We start from the raw sequence: 11127 nt of genomic DNA, 5'->3' as shown, positions 1-11127 counted from the left end.
CCTTCCACTAAGCAGGCAGTGGGCTCGGACGGGGAGACAAAGTCAGAGACAGGTGCAGAGAAGGAACAAGGGGGAGGATGCAAGGGGCGGGGTGGACAGATAGAAGGGAGAGCCTGTGGAAAAGGGACCTAGCCAGGCCACTCAGACAGCCCAGAACTGGGTGGGGAGGAGCCACTTTCTGGGCTCCCACCCAGCGCCCCACTTCCCAGCCAGGACCTGCCCGTCCCATCTCCTGGCCTCTTGACCTCTTTTCCTACTGACAGATGGACCTGCCCAGTTCTCTCCTCCACGCCCACACCTGCCTGTGGGAGGGCAGGCCAAGCACCTGCAGGGGACCCCCGGACTGGATCCCATGGGCCCCAGGGTGGGGGTGGGAGGAGTTGGGCGAGGGAGCTGGAGAGACAGGGAGATGCGGCGTTGATGAGAAGGGAGCAGATTAAACGATGCAGGAGGCACAGAGGAGACAGGCTGACACAGGGGCTGGCGGGGCCTGGGGTCGCAGCTGGCAGCCCTTTGCCGGGGACCTCAGCAACCTGGCTGCCGTAACAGGTGCTGTTTATAGCACCTTGGTCACGTCCAAAAAGACTTGGGCAGACACAAGGCAGCACGAGGGTCAGATGAATATAGCACAGGTGAAGGGGCAGGGAACAGCCGCAAGGGAGGTGAGGAGGAGAGGGAGAACCAGAGGGTCTTGACCGGAAAGGTCGGAGCATGAGAAGGACCAAGAGGCCCAACAGCAGGAAGAAATACCCATGGAGAGAGGCTCGTGGTGGAGGCTCGCCTCTGCAGACCCTCCCCATGCCCACGGCCAGGGAGGGAGGGAGTGGCATTGGGAACTGGGCGTGGGGGGAGCTCCGGGGGTGGAGGTGGGGGGCGGCAGGAGGAGCGGTTGGTAGGGCCCGATAGACAGGGCGCCTCACTCCCTGGGAATGTGCCCCAGGGACCAGTGGGTGGTTATAACCCAGGCCTGGTGCCCAGAGCCCGGGAGGCGGCAGGCGGCAGGCAAGGACCTCAGAAGCGTGTGTCTGGCCGAGCAGGGAGCGGGTCCCCCAGACCCCTGCCAGGGGGAACGCAGCAGGTGAGACCGGAGAAGGGAAGAGGGGGCGAGCAAGAAGTGTCCCTGGTCCCTCTCTGTCCTCCTTCCTCGCGTGGACCTCAGGGAGGCCTCCCTGGGCCACAGTTAACACTGGTGAGGGGCCATGTCATGGGTGCAGGGGAGAGGAGGGGGTTAAGGGTTTACCAGGGGTTAAGGCCTCCCCATCCCCTGACTCTCCCCACAGGTGTAGCGGCCATGGTTTCTGCAGGAGCCCCCTGGGCGTGGATGCTCGGAGCCCTCATCACAGCCTTGATTGTGGGGGCTGCAGGTAAGGGGCAGTACCGGGGATGCGTGAGTGTGTGACTGTGAAGGGTGCGTGAGTGTGAGGGCACTGCCAGTGTTGCGGTGTGTGTGTGGCCGCGCTCACCCACATGGTTGAGGGCGCAGGGCATGTCCGTCTGAGGTCTGATGGGAGAGGACCAGGGGGTAGGGGGCTTCAGGGCGCACATTTGTGTGGGAGAGCCAGCCCTGCTGAGCCCTTTCCCTCGCCAGATGCTCTCCTGTCAGGGACGCCAGGCAGGCCCCACCGCCCTTTCCCAAGCGGGGTCTCTTTCTAGGTCTCCTTGTAGGACTGACCTCTCCCTACCCCTCAGGCTCTGCAGCTTCCAGGCTTGACCCCACCCATGGAGCGCTGACCCTGCTTTGAGGGTCGTACACTGCCTCCCTGGGCTTGCCTAGGGCTCCTGTACCCAATTCTGCTCTCCTTTGGCCCATCCCACGAACCCTTCCGGTTCATCCAGAATCCCGTCTCCCGCTCTGGGCACGCGCGGCCTGGCGGCTCCTTCGGGAGCGACTTGGCGGCCTTTCTCCAGGCCCCGCCTCCAAACCCAGGCCCCGCCTCCAAACCCCAGGCCCCGCCTCCAAACCCAGGCCCCTCCCAAAGCGCCGGCCCCGCCCCCTCCGAGGCTCAGCCCTCCTCTGATTGGCCTCACTCCTCGCCCAAGCTCCGCCCCTCGCCCACGCCCCGCCCCAGCGCCCCGCCCACCGCCTCTCCCCTCCCCCACCAGAGCCTGTTCTTGCAAACGACACTTCCTGCGACAACCCCTCGGGGAGCACCCGGGACCTGGGTTCGGGCCCCGGGGAGAGCAGCCGGTCCGACGGCGGCAGCAGCAGCCGCATCGTGAACGGGTCGGACTGCGAGCGGGACACACAGCCGTGGCAGGGCGCGCTGCTGCTGGGACCCAACCAGCTGTACTGCGGGGCGGTGCTGGTGGACCCACAGTGGCTGCTCACGGCCGCGCACTGCCGGAAGCCGTGAGTGGGACTGCTGGGCGGGGGCGGCCTGGAGCTGGGAGAGGAGGGGACCTGGGGGGGGGACTAAGGATGCAGGATGGGTATGGGGGCCGCTAGAGTAGATCCCAAGGTTTGGGGTGCAGTGGGATTTTGACTGACTTTGCACTTGGAGGTGATGTGGACAGGAAGATGGCCCTGGGTGTGGGGACTTGAAGTAAAAATGTGGAAACGAAGGGGTCAGAGAGGGTAGAGATGGCTGGATTTGGGGTGGGTGGGGTGGGCATGGAGGTGAGGGGTGGGTTTGCGGGGAGCGGATGTTGGTGACTGAGAGGTGGCGTGAGGGTTAGTGTTGGGCTGGATATGGGGCTGTGCTTGGCACAGAGGTGGAATTAGAACTGGGTGTGGTGGAAGCGAAGATGGGGGCTGGGACGAGTCTGGGGTGAGGCAGGGATGGAATGGGCATGGGGAGCGGGCAGCGAGGCTGGCCGCAGACCCAGGGGCTGCACCTTCTCCCCCAGTGTCTTCCGGGTCCGGCTGGGCCACCACTCCATGTCCCCCGTCTACGAGTCGGGCCAGCAGATGCTCAGGGGGATCAAGTCCATCCCCCACCCCGGCTACGCCCACCCCGGCCACTCCAATGACCTCATGCTCATCAAGCTGAACCGCAAGGTGCGGGAGAGCCATAAGGTCAGACCCATCCGCATCGCGTCCCACTGTCCCACCGCCGGGACCCGCTGCACCGTGTCGGGCTGGGGCACCACCAGCAACGCCCAGCGTGAGTGCCCCTGCGCCTCGTGCCCACCCCGTCCCCACCGCCCTCCCTGGCTCTCTCTGCCTCTCACTGTCATCCCATCTCACAGACGCCTTCCCCAAGGCCCTGCAGTGCTTGAATATCACCGTGCTGAGCGAGGAGCGGTGCAGGGACGCCTACCCCCAGCAGATAGACTGCACCATGTTCTGTGCCGGCGACGAGGAGGGCAGAGACTCCTGCCAGGTGAGGTTTCCGGAAGCTTCCGGATGCTTCCCTTGGTGCAGCATGTGGACCACCCACCCCCCAGTCACCTGGAATGCCAAGGCAGGCCCACACAGGTGCAGCAGGCACAGCAGTTTAAGCCTCCCCTGGGGCCCGTGTCTCCCACAGCAGAGCGCCTGGGTTCAGGACCTGGTTCCACTCCCTGCTGCCTGCTAACAGGCACCTTGCGGGCGGCAGGCAGGCCATGGCTCAAACACTCAGGTCCCTGCCACCCTGTGGGAGACCTGGCTGGCACTCCTGGCATCCGGCCATGCAGCGAGGGAACCAGCAGACAGCAGTCCTCGCATACGTATATAAACAAAACTCTAAAGGACAAGCAAACCAGGTGCTACACAAGACTCGCTTTAAGATTTAGCAACTTGAAAAATAGAACGAGGACTGGAGAGTGAGAGATTTCTGCCCACCGGGTCACTCCCCAAGTGCCCACGAGAACCAGGGCGCGGTGCAGCTGAGGCCAGGGCCCAGGGACTCCATCTGGGTCTCCCAGAAGCACGTGGGTCGCTTTCCGGCGTCTTCCAGCGGGAGTATTCACAGAAAGTTACTTCCAAAACCTCCTGGACTCGAACTGGTACTCCAGTAAGGCATTAGGGGTTCCAGGGTCACTCACCCCAGTCCCAGCCCCGGGAACGTGGGAACCACACGCCTCGAAGGAGAGATGCGGCTGCTGGTGGTGGTTGGGCAGGCTGGGCACTGCGTGATCGCGGCATAGCTGAGGGGCACCCTCCATGGCACTCATATCATCTTGTCTGACCACCATGTGCAGGCACGGGAAGTGTCGTATTCTGAGGAAACCTGCAAACTATCCCGACACAGGGCATTTTTTTTTTTCAGGAGGGCTGCACCCTGCGGGAGCTAGGTTAGAAAGGCATTAGATGGACTGGAGACATAAAACAAACAAAACAGGAGGAAGGGGAGGAATTCTGCAGGCAGGAGCGATTCAGAGAGGGGCGAGGCTGGAAGTGGCCGGGCATTTGTCCAGACGCATGGACTAGGAGCGCCTGAGACAGGGGACGTCCAACAGGAGGACCCGCGATGCCCGAAGGGAAGACCTGGCAGAGCCGGGCCTGCCTAGCGCCAGTGGCTTGCACCCACACAGACAGACATCAGAACCCCCACTTTCCCATCCTAACTTCTGCCGGTGCCCACTTAGAAACATTCAGGTGTCAGGACTCGTGTGAAACAAATGGGCAGCCCAGTCAGGTTCCAGAAGTTTCCGGCATTGAGCTTTTCCCCTCTGTAGCCTGAGCTGGCTAGTAGCTGGTTTGGCCACCCCAGATGCACTTGTCCCCACCACCGTGCACGTGGGTGTGAGCGCTGGAAAGCCACAGCAGCCCTGTGCTCACAGCACGAGGCTCCCAAGGCCTCCGGGCTCCGTCAGGTGCCGTGGCGGGTCCGGGCCCTGCATGGCCTCCTTAACCGCCTTCAGTGTCATCATTAATCCTGCAGCGTGGACAGGAAACCCAGGCTCAGGGCAGTTAACCCATGACCCGTCTGATGATAAAATTTTAAAAAAGCCTCCGACAACCAACAAAACTAAGACAGATGAACCTTCAGGGAAGTGGCTTTTCGGAGGGTCTGGTGGCCACGCAGCATGTGTCTGCCCGGGCAGGAAGATGAAGTCAGACCCCAGGAGACCCTGGAATTAAGACTGGCTGAGTCTGCATCATTTGCATAAACATGCAAATCAACCTCCATATTTTGCATCAACATGTGAATCTACGTTCATGTTTTACATAACCACACACCTCTGTATTTCGCGTGAACATGAGTAGCAGGTGATCGAGGGGAGGGTGAGTGTTGACACGGAGGGAGATGGAGGTGTAGGGGTCCAGGATACGGGAGGGGGTCCAGGATACGGGAGGGGGTCCAGGATGCGGGAGGGGGTCCAGGAGGACCTGCAAAGGCCGCAGGGGACAGAGACCGCTGACCAGGGAAAGACACGCTCCACGAGGAACTCTGAGGCAGGGAACCATGATGTCACACGAGAGGGCGGGAGGCTGGCTGAGAGGCCCCGGGGCTGGAGCCACGGACCACCTCGCCCCCGCCCGTCTCCCACCCTGTGGTCTCTGGGGGCTGGGGAGGGGGAGAGGTCCCCCCCTGGAGCGTCCGCCTCCTGCTGGGCCTGCACTCACCACGCCTCTCTGCCTCTCTCTCTCTGCCAGGGTGACTCTGGGGGTCCCGTGGTATGCGACGGGGCCCTGCAGGGCCTCGTGTCCTGGGGCGACTACCCTTGTGCCCAGCCTAACCGCCCGGGCGTCTACACCAACCTGTGCAACTTCACCAAGTGGATCCAGGACACCATTCGCTCCAACTGACACCTGCGTCCCCGCACCCCTGCAGGGACCCAGCCCCATCTTCTCCAACGGCGGGGTCCTCCCTCCAGCTCCCACTCCTGAAGGGACCCAAGCCCAACCCCTCCCGTGGGGGGCCTCTCCAGCCCCCACCTCCAGGACGTCTCCTAGGGTGCTGCAGATCACGCAGGGGGCTACATCTCCGTTCTACTGTGCTGGTCCCACACTTAGCCTCAGAAATAAAGCTGCTGAGAGATGCGAGGCTGGCTGTGTGTGCGCCTTCTCCCTGCAGCTGTGGATATGGGGGTCACTCAGGCGAGCTGCCCGTGTCATCTCCATAGGCGGCTGGTGGGTAGCGGGAGGGGCCCCGGGAGACCGCAAGGGGCAGAACAGAGAGCAGAAGCACCTGCTCTGGGAGCTCAGGCAGCAGCCAGAAGACAGGGTGAGGTGGCGGCAAGGCACATGGTAACAGTGTGGAACAGCGAGGGACAGAGTGGCAGTGGCCTACCTTCAGGCTCTTAAAAAATAGATTTATTTATTTTTACTGGAAAGTCAGATATACAGAGAGGAGGAGAGGCAGAGAGGAAGATCTTCCATCTGCTGGTTCACTCCCCAAGCAGCCATAGCAGCCAGAGCTGAGCTGATCTGGAGCCAGGAGCCTCTTCTGGGTCTCCCACGCAGGTGCAGGGCCCCAAGGCTTTGGGCTGTCCTCCACTGCTTTCCAGGCCACAAGCAGAGAGCTGGATGGGAAGTAGAGCAGTCAGGATTCGAACCAGTGTCCATATGGAATGCCAGTGTCACAGGAGGTGGCATTACCCACTACGCCACAAGGCTGAGCTCTCCAGTCTCTTACAGCCGTAGACGTTCCATGCCGTCAGGAACTCTGCCATGACCTCAGTGAGGAGCTGGGGAGAAGCGGCGTGTTTCACTGCCCACCCACCAGAGAGGCGAGCCCCGTTCCCAAGCTGGCTCGGGCTGAGGGCAGAGTCCAGATGTCATGCAGGTCAGGTTCAAGCTCAAGGAGCAGGGAGGAGGGGGGCTGGTGTGCAGGCCACGAGGCAGAGGTTGGCACTTTCTGAGCTGATCCGACATGCCACAGGATAACCCAAGTCTGGTGGAGACAGACTCTCCAGGCAAGTCCAACCACTGCCTGGGCTGGCACGGGCGCTGGGTGCCTCTGAGGGGCCACGTGGCCCACCACTGGGCAGAAAGGCTAGGAGGAAACAGCAGGAGCTTCTGGGGGTTATTCTCGGGTGCTTGGGAGTCTTCTCTATCCCCCTGCTTTGCAAACACGGCTGCCACAAACTGGACCAGCCACAAACTGGACCGGCCGCCGAGAGCCACACAATGGGGCTGGGATGGAAAGGAGCCGTCTCATGGATTCGCCCAGGAGTACCCAGGCAGGTTTGCAACAGAGAGGAAATGCTGCAAGAGAAAGAAGTTTCCAGAAAGTGGGCTCCGCCCTTAGGACACCATGCAGATTTTATGAGCGATCTTGACTTTCTCTTCCCCCCCAGCTCCGAGTGGACCTCCTCCGGCTCAGAGCTCACCACTGGCACCAGGAGGACAGAGGTGCTGTGCACGGTCCCCACTGAGGGGTGCAGGGGTTCTCACGTTCCCCGGAAATCACGGCAAGAGTAGGGGGAGGGGCTGGGGTCCCGGAATGCCAGCATGGTAGAGGGGTGGGACCAGCAGGGGGAGGGGAATGGGAACAACATACAGGGAGCTGATATATTACAGTTAGCTGGCACACGCTGGCAGGGAAGCCACTGCAGTGGACACAGAGGATTAAGCCTGGTCCCTGCGTGACCCCAGGCAAGGGGAGGGGGACTCAGCGGATGGAGGGTCAACCCAGACAGTGACAGAGGAAGGTGAAGGGAAGGGCTTCTTTAAGAAAAGAAAACAGAATTGATTTATTGGAAAAAGAAGTCAGTTACACAGGGAAAGGAAGAGATGGGGAGACAGATCTGTCAGCTTGTTTGCGCCCCCAAATGGCCACCAGGGCACGGCCAGTCCAGAGCCAGGAGGCAGGAGCTGCCCCGAGTCTCCCGCATGGCATCCAAGGACCCTGGCCTTGTACAGCAGTCAAGCTTGACCCACAATGCCACAGTGTCTCCTGCCCGTTGCTCCCCGGGACTTCTGAAGATTCCAACAGCACGAATCACGAGAAAGCACACGAATTAGCAAAGTTACGTCGGAAGGAGAGCTGGGGGCTGGCAACAGGTAGCACGGCCATGAGTGGGCGTCGGCTGGACACAGGCCAGCACTCACAGGGCCCTGCGAGGTGCGTGGGCTTCAGCAGTGGGCAAAATGGGTCCTGGGCCATGAGATGGCTTGATGCCACCAGCTGGGGAGAGGGTCGAGGGCCCCGAGGACATTCCCGTGGGATAGGAAGGCCGGCGTGGTTGTCTCACCACAGCACATCCGCATACGCCCTCTGTGACTCGGCCTTCTCCTCTGGCCACGCAGCCCTACGGAATCCTCCCACACCTGCAAGGCAACACGTCCGAGGCTGTGCCTCCTGTGGGCCTTACCAGGGATAGGAGGGAGGGTACTGTCTCCGTGGAGATCCTCTGTGGCCGGTGCCTGTGGTAACTGGCAGGTGGCTGAGCACAGATGGGGCCCAGAGGCACAGCTGGGTGCCTGGAGATGGGGGGAATCTCAGAGAGGCTCCCGGGAAGGGTGGGAAGTGCCAGCAGGTGCGGCCGACAGAGCTGGCGGTACATCCTCCACCCAGCCCTGCTCTCATGACAGAGGGCTGGTCCTGGCTGGCAACCCTGGCCAGGGAGTGGCCCCCCATTTCGTAGGTGGAGGGGTCCCCACCCAGTGCATTCCGCTGGCTAGATAAGCATCTAATTGTTGGCTGCGGAGAGGAGAGGCCGCTGTGGGTTCGCGCTTCTGAGTAATGATGAGAAAGATGATGACACAGCTGCTATTAGCAAGCGCCAGACCCCCTCCACCCCGTGCTGCGTTCATGGCGTGCCTGCCTCTCCCTGTCCTGACAGCAACCCCAGGAGGATGGCCAGGCAGGTGACACGGCAGTGCCAGGGAGGTTGGCTGGGTTCAACGTGGTCCCTGCGGTCAGGGGTTCAGGCTAGGGCAGGATAGGGGGCATGGGGTAGCTGTCGGAGCCTCTGCCTGCAGGGCTGCGGGGGCCAAGGCCAGTGGGGGAAGACGGTGGTGTGGGGAGGCTGGGAGAAGAGAAGAATGAAGGCGGAGGGAACGAGGAGGAGAGAGAAAAAAGGGGCTCCTGGGAGAGATTTTTAAAGGCAGAGACGGACTAACTTTGAGAGAGAGGACTCCGAGAGAGGGAGACTCCGTGCTCCGGCCCCCTGGGGGAACACGACACCCTAGCACCCTGTATCATTAACTGGGCCCCAGTCCCGCTGCACTCCTGTCCCCCGCCACCTGCTCAGGAGCACCTGGGAGGCAGGAGTGATGACTGCCAGGGTCACTTCCACTCACCTGGGCGACCAGCGCCTGGCTCAGGCCTGACTCTTGGGAGTATTAGGGAGGAGGGAGAAAACCTATGGATTCAAGATGGCTCTGTCTGTCTTCCAAATAAATAAACAAATATGTTTTAAAGACGGTCTCATAATTCTACCCTAGGAGATTAAATGCAATAAATAACTCACACCGGCACAGGGGCTGCCAGAGAACACCAGCATCCCACAAAGGCACTGGTTCTAGTTCTGGATGCTCCACTTCCATCCAGCTCCCTGCTTGTGGTCTCAGAAAGCAGCTGAGCAAGGCGCGAGTCCTTGGGATCCTGTAGCCGCATGGAAGAGCCGGAAGAGGCTCCTGGCTGAGGGCTATCTGAGCTCTGGTCACTGTGGCCATTTGGGAAGATCTCTGGCTCTCCTTCGCTCTGTAACTGCCTTTCCAACAGGTCCATGAAACACACACACACGCTACAGGAGCAAGCAGTTGGCACCCAGTTAGGAACCATTGAATCCAGCTTCCTGCCAAGATGAGCCGACCCCAAGAGGCAGCAGGGGGCCCGAGGAGTCGGGTCCTGCCACCTACGGGAGAGGCCCCCACGGAGCTCCCCACTCCTGGCTGGGCGTGACTCGCTCCGGCTGCTTGCGTTCATGAAATGTCTGGGACGATTCGGGTGCACAGGTGCCGGGTGGGTGGCTCTGGACTCACCCGGGAAGGCAGGGCGACGTCTCCCACTCGCACTCCCGGGGTCCCCGTGTCTCCGGCGGCCGCGCGGTGGCGCTGCCGCCCAACGCTGCACGCAGCAGGTGCCGCTAGGAGCCTGCAGCCTTGGGTTTCCCTCCCACCTCCTGCAAGATGGAGAGAGGGCGCCAGGAGGGGCCCAGAAACGGGCACCGGGACCTACACCCACGCCCTGGTGCACGGGTGACAGCCAGAACTTGAGGTCATGCAAATGAAGACAGCAGCTGACCTGTGAGCCAAGGAAAATTGCAGGATGGCCACTTGGGGCTGCTGATAAGGGATTCCTCACGGTCATGTAGGTGGCCGCGTGGGCGCCAGGCTGGCCCCATGCAGCAGCCTTCTCAAAGCTTGAAGTCCCCTGACCATTCATGGTCACAGAAGACACACACACACACACACACACACACACACACACACACACACACAGAACTGCGTTTTACGCAGCACCAGTTTGGGGTGGAGGCAGTGAACAACAGATGGGTCCTTTTAGGAATGATACTGTAGGGGCTGGCACTATGGTGTAGCAAGGAAAGCTACCACCTGCAACCCTGGCACATGGGTTCGAATCCTGGCTGCTCCACTTCCCATCCCGCTCCCTGCTAACAGCTTGGAAAAGCAATGGAAGATGGCCCACGTGTTTGGACCCCTGCACCCACATGGAAAATTGAGAGAAAGCTCTTGGTTCCCAGTTTCAGCTTAGCACAACTCTAGCCATTGCAGCCAATTGTGCAATGAAACAGCAGATGCAAGATCTCTCTCTTTGTAACCCTGCTTTTCCAATAAAAACAAATATTTATTTGAATATATAAGAATATTGATGATGGGGCCCGGCACAATAGCCTAGAGGCTAAAGTCCTCACCTTGTGTCTGGGATCCCATATGGGTGCCAGTTTGTGTCCTGGCAGCTCCACTTCCCACCCAGCTCCCTGCCTGTGGCCTGGGAAAGCAGTGGAGGACGGCCCAAAGCCTTGGGACCCTGCACCTGTGTGGGAGACCTGGAGGAGGTTCCTTGCTCCTGGCTTCGGATCGGCTCAGCTCTGGACGTTGCGGTCACTTGGGGAGTGAATCAGTGGACAGGAGATTTTCCTCTCTGTGTTCCCTTCTCTTTGTATATCTGACTTCCCAATAAAAAATAAAACTTTTTTACAAAAGAATATTTATGATGATATTATAAGGCAACAGTGAAGGAGTGCCCTGTAGAGAGGACCATGCATTTATTTGTAAGGAGGACAGAGGGAGAGATCCTCCGTCCACTGGCTCGCTGCCCCAGATGGCTGCAATGGCCAGCAACG

General features: G+C 60.6%; 1 protein-coding gene across 1 annotated transcript; it reads left to right on the top strand.

Moving 5' to 3' along the window:
• The first annotated feature begins 1291 nt into the window (after positions 1–1291).
• On the top strand, positions 1292–5677 carry KLK5 (kallikrein related peptidase 5). The gene is made up of 5 exons (XM_040978340.1): positions 1292–1364; positions 2104–2350; positions 2848–3104; positions 3190–3323; positions 5525–5677. The coding sequence occupies exons 1-5, from the start codon at positions 1292–1294 to the stop codon at positions 5675–5677; spliced, it is 864 nt and encodes a 287-aa protein (XP_040834274.1).
• The last annotated feature ends 5450 nt before the right edge of the window (positions 5678–11127 follow it).

Source organism: Ochotona curzoniae, unplaced genomic scaffold (assembly GCF_017591425.1).
Source record: "Ochotona curzoniae isolate NIBS_2020 unplaced genomic scaffold, NIBS_Ocur_1.0 contig_2861, whole genome shotgun sequence".
Lineage (NCBI taxonomy): Eukaryota > Metazoa > Chordata > Mammalia > Lagomorpha > Ochotonidae > Ochotona > Ochotona curzoniae.
Note: the sequence above shows the minus strand (reverse complement) of the source record. Positions and strands in the feature narration are given on the sequence as shown.

Bases quoted from the DNA above. Each gene is read 5' to 3' on its own strand.
- KLK5 (XM_040978340.1), top strand. From the start codon at position 1,292: ATGGTTTCTGCAGGAGCCCCCTGGGCGTGGATGCTCGGAGCCCTCATC. The intron at 1,365-2,103 runs GTAAGGGGCAGT...CTCCCCCACCAG, and splicing joins CTTGATTGTGGGGGCTGCAG to AGCCTGTTCTTGCAAACGAC. The intron at 3,324-5,524 runs GTGAGGTTTCCG...TCTCTCTGCCAG, and splicing joins AGGGCAGAGACTCCTGCCAG to GGTGACTCTGGGGGTCCCGT.